The 18,745-nt window shown below is 45.6% G+C and overlaps 1 protein-coding gene and 1 long non-coding RNA gene across 4 annotated transcripts; one reads left to right on the forward strand and one right to left on the reverse strand.

The window, feature by feature from the left end:
* Positions 1-1,785: 1,785 nt before the first annotated feature.
* On the forward strand, positions 1,786-5,607 carry LOC132592316 (uncharacterized). The gene is made up of 2 exons (XR_015950565.1): positions 1,786-1,924; positions 2,888-5,607. It is a non-coding gene; the product is annotated as an uncharacterized LOC132592316 (long non-coding RNA).
* Positions 5,608-6,501: 894 nt separating this feature from the next.
* On the reverse strand, positions 6,502-18,718 carry DCDC2B (doublecortin domain containing 2B). 3 transcript variants are annotated; one of them, XM_035119580.3, is made up of 11 exons: positions 18,171-18,718; positions 14,852-14,909; positions 13,412-13,488; positions 12,670-12,801; positions 11,519-11,665; positions 10,688-10,727; positions 10,016-10,090; positions 8,832-9,018; positions 7,740-7,843; positions 7,221-7,283; positions 6,502-6,779 (listed from the first exon to the last, which is right to left on the reverse strand). In XM_035119580.3, the coding sequence occupies exons 1-11, from the start codon at positions 18,446-18,448 to the stop codon at positions 6,678-6,680; spliced, it is 1,263 nt and encodes a 420-aa protein (XP_034975471.3). In that variant the 5' UTR covers positions 18,449-18,718; the 3' UTR covers positions 6,502-6,677. The 3 variants fall into 3 exon arrangements, with proteins under 3 accessions (XP_034975471.3, XP_034975470.3, XP_088528301.1); XM_035119579.3 differs by having other exon boundaries at positions 6,502-6,782; positions 18,171-18,638; XM_088672175.1 differs by lacking the exon at positions 6,502-6,779 and adding an exon at positions 6,839-7,066 and having other exon boundaries at positions 18,171-18,602.
* Between the last annotated feature and the right edge of the window lie 27 nt (positions 18,719-18,745).

The following is an 18,745-nucleotide window of genomic DNA, read 5'->3' on the forward strand; positions in this document are numbered from 1 at the left end:
CACATTTTTTCAAAAACAAAAAAAGAGTAAAAGCCATGAAAAACTCTAGAACGAGTCATTCTAATACCGGTACCTAATTCTATATGAAAAGAGTGAAACAAACTTAACCTAACTTAAAAGTGCCTGACGTGAAACTATACATAATAAACCTAAATAAGAATTCTTTGAAAAGGGAAAATACCCTAGTCATAAACCTAAATAGGGATTTTCTGAAATGAAATGAAATAAACCTGACAGGTTGCCGGCTAGAGGAATCAGTTCCTCGAAGGAAAATTGAGAAGAGGTTTCAAAAAACTAAATTAATAATAATTCATTGTAAAACTCAGGAAGGGTTTACAAACCTAAGTTATAGAACGCCCCCCAAAAGGGGGGGGGGGAGGATCCCACTTAAATAGTATTAGCTCAAAACTTAGGCTAAAGAAGTTCTCATGATGTGGATACTTCTAAAGGTCGGCAATGAATGCTAAAAGGTGTTCCTTATCCTGGGTTTAAGTGAGGCTTAATATCATTTTCCTTATATTCTTTGGTGTAAGGGGGAAGTTAATGAGGCTTATGACCACCCCACCAAAACAAACATCGTTTAGCTGGCAATTACTGTTGAAAGCAAAACCTGACCTACCCAATTCAATTTGGGTGGGGGAATAGAAAGGAGGGCCCCACAAATAAAATGTATGTCTGCAAGAGTCTAAGACAGGCTTCCTCAGCCTCGGCCCTCCAGATGTTTTGAGACTACAATTCCCATTATCCCTGACCACTGGTCCTGCTAGCTAGAGATCATGGGAGTTGTAGGCCAAATAATCTGGAGGGCTGAGGTTGAGGAAGCCTGGTCTAAGAGGTTCCGGTTGTGCCAGAGCTAAGAGCCTAAAGGTCCTGGCTAAGTGAATTTCTTTCCGTTCCCTTGAAAGGGGGCAAATGTCTTGATCCCTACAGGTGTGGTTGATGAGACCCCAAACAGTGTTAAACATTCTCTCTCTACTCACCAGCCTCCTTGAGTCCCTTTAGGGTTACGAGCCGGACAAACAAAGGCACCTGCCATAGAACAGCGTTTCTCAACCACTGTTCCGCGGCATGGTGTGCCGCGACATACAGCGACGAGAAGGGCGATTTGCATTGTCACGTGCCTGGCGGCCGCTAATACGCACCACTGACCCGCCAGAAAGCAATATTTGGCAAGTGAGAACAGTCATAATTATAATATAGGGCGGCACAGAGTTAAATTTTTTAACTTTTTTAATGGTGGTGTGCCTCGTGATTTTTTTCACGGAACAAGTGTGCCGTGGCCCAAAAAAGGTTGAGAAACACTGCCATAGAACATACCACGTATCAAGTGACATCTATTCTTTAGGAGGGTACCATGATATGCAAACTGCCAAAAAAAAAAAGAGGCAGGTTTGGAAACTCCCTTCAACCCCCTGAAGGAAACAGGAAGTCAAAACTTCCATCGGTCGAGGGTTTCTCAGCAAGCGCCTATAATATAGTTCACTGCATTTTTAGTCCGCTGCTTCTCCAAATAACTGCCCCTTATTTTAGCGCTCACCCTATACTCTAATCCGTTATAACGGAAAGATGCAGGTTGATATACCGGTATGATATGATCATATATTTAATGTAATATAATCTCCCCCACCCTCGCACATGTACAATGTGTCGTAGAACGTCAGGCGCGCGCGCAGTCCCTCTTCCAGCCCACCTGCCCCACTCTCAAGCCAAGTCTCGCCTGCAGCTCATGGCAGCGAACTCTCGCGAGGCTTGTTCGCAAGGCATCGCGGATGCGCCTCTGAGCCGCGCCATTTTGGAACAGGCTGGCTGGCTGACAGAAGCGAGGTGTTGTGGGCGCGGCGGGGGAGAGACGGCGGCAAAGAGGAGCTTCAAAATCCGGGATTCCGGCTGGAGCTGCTGTGATTTGCCGGAACTTGGCTGGCAGGTGAGAGCCGCGGCGGCGACAACGCTTCCTCCTTCTCCCTCCACACCGCCGACAGGCCTGAGGGAAGAGGAGGCGGTGTGGAGGGAGGTTTGCGTGTGGGGGGCGGGGCGCTTCACCGGGGGAGAAGAGGGAGGATGCCAGGCTCTGAGGCTCCCATAGTTCGGTCTTTCACCCCCTGCCTCTAGTATGTTGCCTCTCCGTCCTTCCCCCGGCTCCCTTCTTCCAAGAGGAAAAAAATAATGCGACTCAAGTTCCGTTGGGGCCCGGCTTGGTCGAGGGGCGGCAGTTGGAGGCGGATTGAGAGGGAGGGAAGGAGAATAGATAGGGCAACCTGCAGCGCAACCTGCAGCGGGGGGCGGGGGGGGGAGTCGTACCCGACTTTACCTGGCTATGAAATGGGAGGGGAGGAGGAGGGCAGGAAACGCGCGCACTCTCGCAGGTTAGGCGCTGAGATCCGCGGGCGCTTTTCCTCCTCCCGCCCCCTCTTGCTTTCCTCGGGTCCCGGATCCGAGCTTGCCACATCTGGTGGTTTGCAGCGCCGTCCTGTTGCGTGTTTACTCGGAAGTAAGCCACACGGTGCGTAATGGGGACTTTCTCCGAGTAACTCTTATGCCTTGGGGTTGCAACTGCAACTCCTCCTTTCACCGAGGACTGTCTTCTCTTCGGCTAGTTCGTTGGGCCAAGGAGCGTGCTTGGTGGCAGTTTTAATTCCTCCGGTTTTCTTCGCGCCTGCCTCCCATGATAGTACTGTATCGCCGTTTCACCCTGCAGTAAGACATTCTCCCCTCCCTTTTTGCAATCGGCATGGATTTCGTTGCATGTTCTTACTTTAAGGTTTCCTTGTTCCCAAGTACGTACATGGTGTTCATTATTCTTCCGAGAGCAGATTAGTAATGTTGCAGATTTCTGAAACGTCTGGAGAAAGGAACATTGATTGCAATGTGTCTTGTCTCTTCTTCACAGCCTGGCCTTCTAGGTGATCTGGATTCTGAACATGAGGCCTGGATATTTTGCAACCTGTTGCCTCAGCTTGTGGGGGAAAAGGTAGCTGGATGTTGACCTGCAGAGTCTCCTTCTGTTGAAAGGGAAAACGTTGACTAAAAAGGGAATTGGGATTATAACCTGCTCAGTCACTTTTCCACTTCAAACACTTCTGAAGTCTGCAGAACCCACCTCGTGAATTTTTGAAATTCTCCCACTTCTCCTTAAATTCAGGATATCACCATGGACTAATTTTTGCCCGTAAGGAATGGATAATTGTATAAACTTCTTAAGTTCTGCATGCTACTTTCAAGAGCTGTTTTTGCTTTCTGGTTCAAACTGAAATTTAGTGCTTCTAGGCAACAAAATGCCGAAAAGAAAATGTAAATTTACTGGTGGGCTGCAGAAAAAGTATACGTGTTTTAGAAGAGGTAGAGATGATTTTGAAGGTGAATGCATGATATGTAAACCAGGTACATTTGTCTCTGTGGCAAATAAAGGAGGACGCGACCTGCAATCACACGTGGAGTCCGAAAAACACAAAAAAGCAATTCGAGGAGAAGCTTCTTCAGCACAATTAACAGACTTTTTCATAAAACCATGTAGCAGATTGGAAGACGAAGTAACCGCAGCTGAAGGAACTTTTGCTTTTCACACTGTTAAGCACCACAACAGTTATAATGTGATGGCATGCACATCAGGCCTACTGAAGACGACATTCCCAGATTCCGATATTGCAAGGAGGTTTTCAAGTGCAAAAACCAAGACAGAGGCAATTGTAAATTCTGTCTTGGCACCCGATTGTTTGGAAAATGTTTTGAAAAGCATTGAAGAAAACAACGTAGGTTATTGTGGAGTTTCCACTGATGGGAGTAACCATGGTTCAGTAAAGGTGTTTCCAATAGTTATTCAATATTTTGACTGGAAAAGTGGTGGTTTGCAGTCCAAAATCATTGAAATGCAAAGCCAACCCAATGAGTCTGCAGATACAATCTTGTCATACGTGAAGGAAACTCTTGAAAGTAAAGGACTGCTAAAGAAATGCATAGCATTCACAGGTGACAACTGCAGCACAATGTTCGGAGGGATACGATGGGATTCAGAAGGAAGAAATGTGTTCGCAAAGTTGAACAATGAGCTAGATAACAAAACGTTAATTGGTGTGGGATGTCCAGGACACATTTTGAATAACTGTGTTCATCAGGCAGCAGAAACTTTGAACATCGATGTTGAGAGCATCATTTTCAAGATATACCAGTACTTTCACATCTATGCAGTCCGAACGGAGCAGTTAAAGGAGTACTGTGAATTTGTAGATATTGAATACAAAAAGCTGCTATCTCATAGCAAGACAAGGTGGTTGTCATTATTTCCAGGCGTCAATAGACTCATTCGCGTGTTTCCAGCTGTCAAGGCATTTTTTCTCTCACAGAATAATCCACCAACAGTGTTAAAAAAGTTTTTTGAACACGCATTTAGTGAGGTTTATTTATTGCACTTGCAGTCTCTCATGAGTATGTTTCACTCATATATTTTAGAACTCGAAAGGGAAAATAATTCAGTTGTAGAGGTTCTGAAAGTTCTGCTTTGTGTTCAGAACATGCTCAATGAACATAAAAGCAACAACTTTATGCCCCTCAAAGTTAAGAGTCTTCTAGAAGAAAAGCGTAAGGAGGGTCTTGGTGTGGAGTGTAACAAATTCTGTGCAGAAGTAAATAGCTTATATGACAACTGCATAGAATATCTGGGAAAATGGATGGAGTCCATGAAAGAGTTTTCATGCTTCATGTGGATGTCTCTTAGTGAGTCACTTGAGTGGGACAAGGTAGAACCTTCTATAAAATTTCTCCTGGACAGGGATATATCCATAGATGATGTGAAGTGCTTTGATCAATTCTGCAACCTCAAGAAGTTTGTGGATCAATACAAAGGGGATGATGAGTTCATTAATCTTCAGGCACATCAGAAGTGGACCAAGTACTTTGAGACTTCCCAAAACATGTGCCACTCAGAACTTTTGAAGATTGCACAGTTTTTTTTTGCTGTTGCATCACATGATAATGCAAATATGGAACACATTTTCTCTTTGATGCAAAGTTGGTGGAGCAAAGAAAGAGGCCACTTATCCTTGGAATCGCTGCGGAGTATATTGCTAGTACAATACAATTATAAGCACTTTACTTGCAAGAAATTTCATGCTTATCTCTTAAGCAATAAGCAGTTGTTGAACAAGATAAGATCTACGGAGAAATATGCTTGGGCCAGACAACATCAGAAAGAAGAACAAAGTGCATTTGAAAGTGACATACCATGAGGTAGTTGGCAAATGTGTTCCCTTTTTTGTTCTTCAAAATATGGCAACCTTAGTCTGGAACCGAGAGGGGTGTTGTGCACTGTTGACACTAAATAAATGTTTTGTACTGAGAGTACTGTATATGGTGAATGCTAATGTATAATAAAAAAATTCCTTCAGTAGCACCTTAAAGACCAACTAAGTTTTTATTTTGGTATGAGCTTTCGTGTGCATGCACACGAAAGCTCATACCAAAATAAATACTTAGTTGGTCTTTAAGGTGCTACTGAAGGATTTTTTTTTATTTTACTTCGACCCAGACCAACACGGCTACCTACCTGTAACCAGAGCTAATGTATAAGTTTGCTTGAAGATAGAGCTGCATTATTAAACACACCACATATCTCCCCACACTGCCTCATATTTAAATCAAGCCTTGCAATTATGTACTGTATTTGTGCACCATCTCTCAGCCTTAGTTCTCAATGCAGCTTACAATGAAATTTAAAAATCCATCCAAGAAATGAAAGGGCCCCATAGCAAATGAATGGGGAGGGCACACGAGGGTGACACAGCCAAGAGGAGCCTTGGGGTAGAGCAGTAGTCCCCTAGGATTGCTATCAGCCAGATAGGTCACTAAAGTGTAGTGCCAGTTCCCTCCCTTCAAAACTTATTAGTATTGAAAGCTGAAAAGCCAATATACTCGCATGCACCCTCCACTGGTATAGACCATCTAGCAGGACCATCAAGACATTTTCAATCTGAAATCTGGGTCAGAATCAATTTTATAGCAAATGTGGTTATACTATGAACAGGAATTGAGAAAAAATATTTTAAGACACAGTTTGCCAGTCTGACTTGCACTGCCACAATGATGTCTCCCAGCCCACATAAAGCCCCTGAACTCCTGGCTCACTGCCCCCTTGATCATGAGATGATGAGGCTCCTTACCATTTTCTCCCTTGAAAAGTACTTTGAATTGAAGGAGGCAGTTGGGCACATGCTTCCTGCACAATGTGCTCTCAAGGCTCAGATTAATTCTACTGGTCCCAACTTTTGCACAAATCCCTTGGAAACATGAAGTGAGTGCATGTACACTTTCTCTTGCACACCCCTGGTACCTATGATGTTAACTGTCCTGTTTACCCATTCCCATATTTGTGTGTGTGTCACGGTATTAAACTTGCAAGTATCACTTGTCTCACAAAATCCCACTGAGGTCTGCACCCCTTTCCCCCTCCTGGATCCCACCACCACAGCCCACCTCTGTGATCCTCAGATGTACATTCCAAAGTAGAGAGCATTCCAATGCTACATCTTTATTTTAAGAACATCCATAAGATAAGCATTTGAGATGCAGATTGCACAAAACCAGCATGTGGTTGTTTTAGGATCTCTCTCACACACACACATATCTAGGAAAAGCCTTGCTGGGTTTTTGTGTTACCACAGTCTTTTCTCAGGTGAAACAAAGTTTCTTCAAGCCGGATGGAAAGGAGGCTTTCTTGTCACTTCTTCCTGTGAGTCACCAGCAGAACACTGGATTGTGTGGGCCTTCTGTAGTTTGTCAGTATTCTCAACCTTCTTGATGCATAAAGAATTAGAAATTAAAAAACAAGGCTAGTGCTGTCTCCCAAAAATATTGAAACAAGTATCTAGAGGACTTTGGAAGGAAGGTTGAACTGGTGTGCTACTGCTGGAGTAGGAGGGCTGTAGGAAGAGAACAGGGATGGGGGACTTGTGGTGTCCCAGATGTTGATGGACTACAACTCCCATCATTCCTGACCATTGGGCCACACTGCCTGCAGGGGACAATGAGACCTGGGAGTCCTGCAAGATGTGGAGGGCCACAGATGTACCCCACCCATCTTAGAAAAAGGAAACAGGTGCAAGAATAAATGGTATTTTGTGCTCACGTGATTAAATGCCTTTTCTAAGGTGACTGGGTTAAACTATGGATAGGTTTTTTTCTGTGAAAGGTGCTGCAGACAATATGCTCATTTCTCTGAGATGGCTGCTTACCTTCCTGCGTTGCAAAGCTTCACTTTGGGGCACAAATTCCTCTTCTACAGTCTCTGCAGCTTTCTGGAAAAAGGGAGAGAGGGAATTGAAGAGGCCCAGGAGGAGTCACAACACACACAGCTGGAGAAGTGCTTTGTTGCTCCATACAGCAGTAAGTCCCAGTGAAGAAAATGGGACTTGCTTCTGCATAGAGGGCTGTACAATAAGTTGGCCACAGCCACAAATCCAGCTGCTGCTTAGAATAGTGGCCACGATTGGAACATAAAATTTAACAACAGGCTCCTTGTGTGAGGGTGAAGATCTAAAAAAGCTTTCGCCCTTCAAGTCAATGAAAAGGCAAAGAGACTCCAGCCCAATATTCAGAGTTCTCCATAACTCCTCCCCCAGACACATTTTGAGAGTGAATTCTTCCGGCTGAAGTTTCAACATCCACTGGGATTCCTTGCGGCGGTGACAATTTCCATTCATAAAATCCAGAAGATGTTGACCTAAAGAGAGGCCCACATAACCCCCTCATACCTGGTCAAGGGGCAATTCCACTTGCGTGTTTTCATCATCTCTGATTTCCTGGGCATCCTGTATCTCTTCCCTTGCACCTTTTATTTTGTAAACACTTCCTTCATCTGAAGGAAAATAAAACAATTTGAGAAAATGTTCTTTCGTATCCTGAGGCTTCCTTACTAGAGGAAATGGGGTTGTGAAGGCAGCCTACACAAATGGCCTGCAAGTCTGAAGTCTTCTTCACTTGGGGGGAATCCTATGACCTTTCACCTTAAAATTAGGAGCACCCTTTCATTTCACCCAAGAGGTACTTCTGAATAACACAGCCACGTCATATTCCAGAGAAGTTTTCAACATCTCTCACACACGATGAATGGAATTCACTACGCCAAAACGCAGTTCTTGCCACCAGCTAAGGACAAATTCATAGAAGACAGGAAGATGGAACCTTCAGGGGGCACAGCCTAAATTTAAATCAAGCTGGCTCAACCCGAGACCTTCCACAACCTTCACAGCACACACACCGGTCACACTACATGCGGTTGGACTTTATGTAAATTCTACCATCTTTATTACTACTGTATTACAGATACTACAATCCGTATTAAACCAACCAATGAAGACATTTGGTTGGCCTGAATGAATATATTAACCCTCATAGGGGTTTTGTTTTTTAATGGCCAGTGAGGCTATCTTTGTATTACCGGTATGTGCAACATTCATTCATTTATAACATTTGTACTCTCTTCAGCCCCAAAGGCTCCCAGAGTGGCTTACATGCAATCAAAACAAGATAGGCTTATCTAAAAATTCACACAACACGCAAGGGAAAGGGGACAGGGAGGGGAGAGGAAAATCAACAACTCAGGCACTACATAGCTGTTTCTATATTGACCAGCTGGCACAGTTCAGGGGCAGGAGGTTCCTGATGGAAATGATCCTCCAGCAAAGCTGATTACATTATCCCTGTTGCTTCCCATCTCTCCCCCTGAGGCAGCTTGAGAGAATGGCTGCCCCCAGGATGACAGTTGAGGGGAGGGAGAGAAGGAGGTCTGGTGGGGCTGGCTTAGCTGGCAGAGATTTCAAGCAAGAAAACCTTTTCCTTTTTACCTTGGTCAGAATTCTGGTTTGAGTTCCTCCTGATATGCCTGGCCTGGCCTGGCTTGGCGTGGAAGATGGAGTCTGCCTTCTCCATGCACGGGTGCTTCCTGCCTTTCTTGCGCTGCGTCACTGCGGAAAGATTCCAGCTGCTTTCCTTCTGCACAATCCCTGTGGACTGCACTCTCCGAAGGTTCATCTGCAAGCCGGATTCAAGAAAAACTCATAAGTGGGTGGGTGGGGGGTTTCCATTCAGCTGCAAGTGTGAGACAATTTTATTCTCAGGAAAAAATTATTTCTAGGAGTGGTGCCTTATTTGAGCTGGGAGCCCCACCATCTCCACATTTATGAATGCCGATGCTCAGGTCGGGTGTTTCTTCACAATTGTACAAGTTGCCATGGCTGTCACTTGTGAGCTCCTACACTCACATTTCACTGCTGACACAACTAGGCTCTTTCCACCGAAAAGTTGTGAGAGCATGGGACTACGACCCAGGAGACTAGGGCTCAAATCCCCACTTGGTCACTGGGTGACTTTGAGCCAGTCACAGCTTTCCAGCCTAACCTCCCAGGGTTGTGAGGATAACAATGGGGAAGAGAACCATGTGTGCTACCTTGTCACTTTTGAGCTGGCCATTGGGTTTGAGGGAGAAACAGGGCTGTTTCCACACAACAATTGCTGAGGTGGAAGACATACTGTACCACAGGATGACTTTTCCCACTCCATATTCTCATGCTGAAGCGAACTTGGGGAAAGGGTCCCCACAAAATAAAATGGCAGACTTGGGTAGCCAGAGAACAAGTGCTTTCAGCACATCCATCATTTGTCATCACTCTCTAGCTCTAGAGGGTGGACTCGATGGCAACCTCATGGAGATTTCTGCACTTTGAAAACGCACCATCTCAAATCGGGGTGTGGAGTCTTCCTGGCCCGGTGGGCCTCATCACCTGTTCCCACCCTCACAGGGTCATTGTGAGAGATACGTACAATAGAAACATGTTTTTAAAAATATGACATCAATGAATTTTAAGGCTGCACAAACCTTAGGGGTATTTGTTAAGTTCTTTGCAGTAATATTATTTGTGCACTTTTACTGATGACTGTGTAATCACAAGCTCCCTTTTTCAGTCAACACAAAAGAGAAGCGTGAGGAGAAGCCCCCATTTCCCCAGAGCTGCTGTTTGTGTTTCTCTACCTGTTGTGGCGGTTCAAGGAGTGCTGAGTCACTGGACCCCTCTTGCGGAGCCAGGTGGAGCTTAGCTACCGGTAACTGGAAAAAAAGAAGATACAAAATTCCCACCAGGGTACTAGTGAATTAATCAAATTTATTGTTAACTTAACCAAAGGCTGCTTCATTTTAAAAAGACAGGGAGACCCAGAGGGCTGGAATTCCAAGTAGAGGAACCAAAGTCCATCTCTACATTTCAGTGGGGTTTTGAGCCGTGGCAATGGAAAGGGCAGACTTTTGTGGCACAACGTCAGGAAATCGTATGCACTGAGATTTAGCAATGTGAGATTTTAGCTTCCCTGGGATTTCTTTTACTTGATGAAATGGGAGTGGACTAGCCCAATACATCACACAGGGAAGCAAGCGTTTTGCAGAAATCTAACATCTCCTTGGGTACTACCAGATGGTCACTGGAAACCCTTTTTTTAAATGGATTTTTCCCAGAAAGGGAAAACCTAGAATAAAATATTTTTCTTATAAAATATCTGAGAAAAAACATGGGCTGGCTATTTTGCGTGAGCACCACCAAACCCACCATATGACACACTGACCCATCTGCAAGTCTTGTCCCCGCCCTTCCCCCTTCAACCAGCAGAATCCCTGGTCAGCACCATCCCTGGGGTAGTCAGCAAAACTTACCCCTCGATTTTGGCTCATTCTTCTGCTATTTGAGTGGTCCCTGTAATCATAGAAGCAGGAAATTCACTGCAGCCCACACCGGGATAAGTTTAGTTAGGGAAAGGGTCTGGGCAGATAAGATTTATTTTAAAATAATAATTCTTATAATGCTAAAAAGTTGCCTTTGGCACATTGTTATATCTGCTATTACGTTGTTTTACTATGTGGTGGCGCTGTGGGTTAAACCACTGAGCCTAGGGCTTGCTGATCAGAAGGTCGGCGGTTCGAATCCCTGTGACAGGGTGAGCTCCCGTTGCTTGGTCCCAGCTCCTGCCAACCTAGCAGTTCGAAAGCACGTCAAAATGCAAGTAGATAAATAGGAACCGCTACAGCGGGAAGGTAAATGGCGTTTCCGTGTGCTGCTCTGGTTTGCCAGAAGCGGCTTTGTCATGCTGGCCACATGACCTGGAAGCTATACGCCGGCTCCCTCGGCCAATATTGCGAGATGAGCGCGCAACCCCAGAGTCGGTCACGACTAGACCTAATGGTCAGGGGTCCCTTTACCTTTACTATGTAATTAGGACATTGTTTTTGCACTGTTTGATTTTGAAATGCATTCCTGTTTCTGTGGTTGTAAGAGCATTATTTATTTTGTAAAAAAGCGGCCTACAAATATGATTATGAATGATTTTTATTTTGTTTTAAAGGGCTATGTTTGGAACAAGAGGGACTGAACTAGTTTTAGCAGCATGAACACAACCACGAAGGAGTGGGGAGGGGCTGGTGTTTACGGACTTGTGGCCATCTAAGGAGTGGCCCTTGAACCGGCCCCCAGTGAATTCAGCCACCTACCGAATTGGCTGGTGTGTTATCTTTGGGGGCACCAGCAATTCAAAGTAGGGCAGGTCTTTGTACTTCTCCAGGCCCACCGCCACGTAGTAGTTGCCGCTCACCAGATCTTCACCAGTGGAGACGGCATCGCCATTGAGCTTGCAGAGCCTGGCCAGAGACAGAAAAGTGAATATATATAACAGGTAGGGAAATCTAAACTGGGAACGAGATTGAGGATGGAGAGAAAGTTCTATATTTGAATGGGGAAGGGCCATAGCTCAGTGGTGCAGCACCTGCTTCGCATGCAGAAAAGAACCTTTGCATGGGAGAGAACCCTGGAGAGCCACTGCCAGTCAGTGTGGGCAGTACTGAGCTAGATGGGCTAATAGTCTGCCTCGGTATAAGGTAGGTTTCTGAAACTTCACTATAAATCTGAAGTGAAACTAGCAAACCAGAATGTTTACGAAGCCTTGAGAATGAATTTTTCACCTTTCTGCATCACTAATAATGATGATGATGATGAATTGGTATTCTATTCAAACATTAAACCAAAAGCACAAAACAATGTGGGTTTAAATGTCACTGTCTTTCCTTGGGAACTGTGTTGAGTTGACAGCCTGGGACTTGGAGCAGAATTGCCAAATTACAGTTCCCTGAATTCCTTGGGAGGAAAACGATGTCAGTGATGCCAATATAAAACAGAGTGCAGATCTCTTTCTACAGACCACGTGGTTGCTTGTAACCCCCAGTCAACAAACCTGGTTGCACATATTTCTAGGAATGGGCACTTTCAGAGGAAGAATCTAGCAATGCCAATTAAAAGGTAAAGGCAGAGAGTGACTGGCCGAAGGCCACCCAGTGAGCTTCATGACTGAGTAGGGGTTTGAACCTTGGTCTCCCAGGTCATTATCCAGTGCCTTAACCACTGCACCTTTGGAAAGGCAACCACATACTGCAAACATCTCATTCCCAGCTGGTTTTTCTACTTGTAAACTACTTAAAAGTATTTTGGCATTAAACAACACATAAATAGCCAGTGTCCCAGAATTCAATAAATCCCACACAGAGGTGCCTCCTAGGAGACAAAAACCTTCGGGTCCGTTTCCTAAAGAATCTCGTTGCTGGAAAGTGAAAGGCAGGCAAAAAGGGTGGAGCTTGTTGAAAGTACTCACCTTCTAACAGCCCCAGTCCGCAGGTTCGCCTTGGTTGACAAGATGGAGAGGACAGCGCTCCACTCCTGCAGGGTGCTCTTGTTGAGGATCAGGCGGAAGGGGGGGCTTAGCAGGTCCCCATTGCGGAAAACACTTCAACAGAGAAGCAAAGGGACAGGCTGCTTGGGCCATCATTGTCATAGTTACCTGTGTGTGTAAGCTCTCCATTCCTCTTGGAAGGGGCATGGCTCTGTGGCAGGGTTGCATATGGAAGGTCCCAGTTGAAACACCAGTGGCAGCTCCTGGTATGGCTGGGAGAGAACCTGGCCTGAAACTCTGGAGAACCACTGCCAGTCACTGTAGACAATGCTGAGCAAGATGAACCAGTGTATGAATTGTATACACTGATGGTATACAATAACGACCACCAAATCCACTAACTACATACAACAAGACACTTAATGCCACTCTTGCTTCAGGAACCTCTAAGCCACCTTGCATCCAACAGGTACTCAATTCAGATTTATACATTTTTGCCAACCACACACCAGCTAAAAGCAGCACGAAGCCTTGGTGTGGAGAAGTTTACCCCTATGGCTTGAACCAGGCCTGGAGTGAGGGACTGGGCTTGCTCTGTCTTCAGCAACCTTTCCTAATAATCCCTGCACTCCCCACCACCACCACCACTGTCCAAAGGACATTCGTTTTATTTCTCTGCTGCTCCAAAGGGGAAATTGTCAGAAGAAACCAAGGAGTCACTCACTGTATAATGCAGGGCAAGTTCACCTGCTTCTTCCAATGTGTCGAAACAGGCATCTTCTGGGGAATAACTGGGTAGCTCTGAAGACCAGAAACACCAAAATTGTTATTGACAACAAGAGATCCCCAGCCGTGCTCTTGGTGCTCTGCAGATAAGCATAAACAGAAAAGAGAAACCAACAGGGGTCTCTGTCCCAGCAACCTTACAATCTGATTTTTGGAAGACCAGAAGAGGGGAGGGAGGACCAAGTCTGACAAGCGACGGACATGGGGTAACTCAGAAGACAGAGGCAGCCCAGGAAAGCCTGACAGGTGTATGCATCCTAGAGTTCAAACTCAGAATTTGAAACCAGACAGCCAACAACAGGTTAAATGGGCTGCTCTCCTCCCCGCTAAGCCCAGAACTATGGCACACAGCAGTGAGTCATTGTGGCCTTATCAGGCCTGTTCCTAAGAGGCACTGCTAAGACAAGGTCTTTCTGTTGTCACCAACACAGAAAGAAGCCGCCTTCACATTGGCTTGCTGAGTGCACATACTGCTGCTACGGTGACTAAAGCTTTGCTGTATATACACACAGCTCAGTTGGTAGAGCATGAAACTCTTCATCTCAGGGTTATGGGTTTGAGCCCCATGTTGGGCAAAAGATTCCTGCATTAAAGGGGGTTGGACAAGATGACCCATGTGGTTCCCTTCCAATTCTTACAATTGTATGATTTTTAGCCTTGTAAGGTGAGTGGGACTAACTCAAGGGGTTCCACTCAGCCTTAGCAAGATTCAGACCTTCCTCCACAGATTTACTCTTCAGAGGTTAACCTATATAATTCATATCACCATCTTCAATGTGTGGACCATTCTGTACCCCACCACTGCTTGCCTTTCAACCTAAGTAGAATCACAACAGTGATAGATAGTTCAAGGTCTTGTTGCTATATTTAAGAGAAAAATCAGTGGATGCAACTTACTTGCATCAGCCACCAGGCATTGCAATTTGTGTACAAACACACACATTATTATTATTATTAGTAGTAGTACCGTAGTAGTACCCCCCACCCATCTGACCGGTTGCCCCAGCCATTCTGGGTGGCTTCCAACAAATATAAAAGCATAATAAAACACCAAACATTTAAAATCACTTAAAGCTGCTTTCTACTGAGCCTAAAAACGGGGAAACAGAGCAGTTCAGAGCCCTCTTGCAGGTTAGCTTCACTGCATTGGCTTCTCAGAGACTGGACTATATTGGAGTGGGTGGGCCAAGCGGAGAGAGTAACTTTTCCAGACTGTAAGCTTATTCTTTTGCTTCCACAGTGCCTAATGTGCCAATAAATATTTTTTAAAGTGTTTTGTGTGTGTGTGTGAAAACCGCTTTAAACTGCTCATCCTTTAAAGCAGCATCAGCTGCTTACAAACAGCTGAGGCCTTTCCTTGCCCCACTCTGGAACTCACCTGCACTCTGTCTTTCTTCTGGTTCCCATTGAGCTGCCTCATTCCAGGGTTTAGATAGCTGTCAAGCAATGAGGGAAGAAAATGAACAGGGTGAGCAAGCAGAGGTCAAATCCCAGCTCAAGTCAGGCTCACTGATTGGGTCTGGTTAAGTCTACTGTTGCCAAGTCTCACTCTCCCCTGCTATGGATTGGACATGTAATTTAGCTTTACAGCTTCTTGTTTGGTGAAATCAATGTCCCCTGACAAAACCAATGTGATCTTTATAAACAGCAACATTTGGGTGATTAATTAAAAAACTAGTTGGATCTGCTGCTTTATTGCCAGTGTTCAAAATTAGCCAGGAGCATTTTGAACCTGACTATTGGCCCCTTGTGAATAAATGCAGATGCCAGGGAGCCAGGATGGCGCCTGACATCTTCATCATCTGGAGGTACATGCCTGGGGATCATTGGATCTTGATTGTTTTCACACACTAATACCACATCCTGTAGAATTCTATCCGTTATTTCAGTCTCTAATCTATGATTATGACTACTATTACAAATTGTACACTTTTTGGCCCAAAGGCCCCCAAAGTGGAAAAACAGCATGTTAAATATTTATTTCTTTAAAATATTTATAAACTGCCTACTCCCATAAAATATATCAAGGCAATGTACAACAACACACACACACACACCATAAAGTGCCGCAAAACAGTACAAAACAATCATAAAAATGACTGGCTCGGGATGCCCTCCTCTGGTTAATGTCAGTGATCAAGCTGGGGTCCTTATTTCATGGAGTATAAGAAATGCTACCATCAAATCAGCAAGCAAAGGCAGCCAAATCACAAGAGGAAAAGCCTCCGCAAGCAAGATTGCTTACAGGTGACTTCACCAACCCTCCACACACAGCACCTAGAAGACTGAACAGACAAGAAGAAACAGAGTCCAACATGCCGCTCCCCATTATTTTTGGCAAAATATAGCCCCTCAATAGAAGCCTCATTAGACTTGTGTGCCCTGTCCCTCAGAAACCTCAGCCATGACCTCCAAAGTCAAAAGCATTTGCAGAAGGTTCTAGTTCTCTTCTAATAATAATCATCATGATTCACCTCAGCCACTCTACAAGTCTCAGGCAAAGGGCTGAGTCACCTCTCTGGAACCCTCCAAAAGCCACTAGACTTTGGAACCCCACTCTCACCCCTGTTTTTTGCCATGTTGGCTGGGGCCGATGGGAGCTGTAGTCCAAAGCATCTGGAAGGCACCAGGTTGAGGAAGGCTGCACTAAACATTGACCACCAGATACACCACTCTTTAAAGCAGCCTTTGTTACCTGCCAGAAGATTGACTGTATTCCCAGCGGACTGTGGGATAAGAGGCACAAATTCAGGCTGTTCCGTTACCTTGCACATCTACTTTGTAAGTCAGGTGCCCACAGGTACACAATACTTGCTGGGGATAATTCCTGTGATGTTTGTGGGCTGACATCACAGACTTGCTGCTGTCACAATCCAGGAGGGGAGTCTCCCTGGGACACACAGCCCATTGTGGGGCCTCCTGTATGGGTAAAAGGTAAAGGGACCCCTGACCCTTAGGTCCAGTCGTGGATGACTCGGGTTGCGGCGCTCATCTCGCTTTATTGGCAGAAGCTTCCAGGTCATGTGGCCAGCATGACTAAGCTGCTTCTGGCGAACCAGAGCAGCACACGGAAACGCCATTTACCTTCCCACCGGAGTGGTACCTATTTATCTACTTGCACTTTGATGTGCTTTTGAACTGCTAGGTTGGCAGGAGCAGGGACTGAGCAATGGGAGCTGTACAACCTTTAGAATGGGGTTGCTATATTCCCAAAAGCGAAAATCTGGACAAAGTTGTTGACCAAAAAATAAGTAAGTTTTTGGGTCTTTGGGGGGATTTTAAAAAGCATTTTTATTTTTAAGAAATTGCCCTTGTTGCTCAGATGCCATTTTGACAGTCTGATTCCCAGACATGTCCAGGAAAACCCAGACATATGGCAGCCCTACTTTAGAAGACATCTGAAGGCAGCCCTGAAAAGGGAAGTTTTTTATGTTTAATATTTTATTATGGTTTTTATATACATTGGAAGCTACCCAGAGTGGCTGGGGCCACCCAATCAGATGGGTGGGGTATTACTACTACTACTACTACTACTACTACTACTACTACTACTACTACTACTGAATAGGACGTACCTATTTTCATCAGAGAAATGTTGCGGGTAAGGGGTGATGGGCTAGATTGGCCACCGGCCTGATCCAGCAGGTTCGCTCTACTTATGCTCTTAACTTCCGCTCATGCCATCAGGACTCATGTAGGAGATCCTGCCACAAAGAGATTGGACAGTGGCAACACGAGAACGGGCCTTTTCTGCAGTGGCTCCCTGTTTGTGGAATGCTCTTCCCAGAGAGGTTCAGTTGGTGCCTTCATTATAAACTTTTAGGTGCCCAGAGAAAATGTTCCTCTTCAACCAGGCCTTGGGCGGAATGACATCCGATGCCCTTTTAAATGTGTAGCTTTTTTGGGGGGGGGTTATTGGGTTGTCTTTGTTCTTACGCTTATTATGTATTTTGTGTGTGTTTTTATATTGGAATTTTATGATGTGAAGCGCCCTGACATCTACGGGCATAGGGCAGCATGCAAATTTAATAGACAAATAAAATACCACATGCCAGCAGAGGGAGCTCTCCGAGGGAGTTTTTTTTTATAAGACAACTTGCCAAACAGCGAGATTTGGTGTCTATTTCTCGTCACCTCCCAAACATACGGTAGTCCTAAAATGCTCACAGCCACGAGGCGCTGTACATGAAAACAAAAACATTGAAGGCTCTGAATTGGATCAGGGACAGCTTCTGGGACGAAGGGTTAACTCTGTTTGGCATGGTCTTTCAGATTTAAATGACCTTCCCACCCTCCAATCCTGTTATTTGCTCAACGCGCACATTGAACCAGAACATGTTTCCCTACAGAGCTAACTGCAGCTTGGGAGGACAATTTTTATCTGGGGAAATGGTGCAGGAGGGCAGGGTTGAAAGCCTAACTCCCCTACACACAGTCCCACCCCCAGCAGTTCCTTTCAAATAAAAATCTGGCAACCTGCGGTGCCCCAAGTGAGAAGATACCCTCATTTTTGATAGGAAATCAATGTCCTCATACCTGACTTCATCCCTCTCTGCCAGTCAACATAACTAACAGGTTCATAGCTAACAGTCGGTGCAGCTGATTTTCTGCAGAGAGCCTGGGATTTTTTTGGGGGGGGGGAGAGAGAGATAGTCTACTGCCATCAGTATGGCAGGCAACACAGCCAGCCTACTCACTCCATTCTCTTGAATCTCTCAAAGCCTCCCGCAACGTACTGGCACCCATTCTGCAGCTCGCCCAGGTCGGAGACCCGATGACCGTGCCGGGGGGTATAGATGCTTCTGATGGCCGCGGGGGCATGGATTGTGCTGGTCACCTCGTTCAAAAAGGCCTCAAAGGTCAGGAACCGCCGGTGGCTCACCACAAACTTCCTGCCGTGGAAGAAAGGGTCCCCGTTGCGATACACCATCACGTTCTTAGCCACAGGGGCCACTGCCACTGTCCCCGAGCTCATGTCCCTCTGGCCTGTGGGTACCAGCAGGTTGCTTATCTTGCCAATCCCCTTGGCCAAAGTTGGAAAGCAGAGCAATAGGGGTGGGGGACAATCCTTGTAAGCTCCCACCACTGCAAACCTTTCCAGTCTGAGCAGGGCCTCTTTGCCAAGTTCTGTTCTGAGAGAGCAAGGCTTGACGTTTCCATAGCTGCCAGCTCAGCAGGGGAGGAGGAAATATCCTCCGTCAGGCCAGGAAGCTGAGCCACATCAAGAGGAGAGGGAGGGAGGAAGAGAGTGAGTGAGTCAGTCACTTTTGGT

Source organism: Zootoca vivipara, chromosome 6 (assembly GCF_965207765.1).
Source record: "Zootoca vivipara chromosome 6, rZooViv2.hap1.1, whole genome shotgun sequence".
Taxonomy (NCBI): Eukaryota; Metazoa; Chordata; class Lepidosauria; order Squamata; family Lacertidae; genus Zootoca; species Zootoca vivipara.

Bases quoted from the DNA above. Each gene is read 5' to 3' on its own strand.
- DCDC2B (XM_035119579.3), bottom strand. From the start codon at position 18,448: ATGAGCTCGGGGACAGTGGCAGTGGCCCCTGTGGCTAAGAACGTGATG. The intron at 11,666-12,669 runs GTGAGTACTTTC...GTCTCTGGCCAG, and splicing joins CGGACTGGGGCTGTTAGAAG to GCTCTGCAAGCTCAATGGCG. The intron at 10,091-10,687 runs GTAAGTTTTGCT...CTTTTTTTCCAG, and splicing joins GAATGAGCCAAAATCGAGGG to TTACCGGTAGCTAAGCTCCA.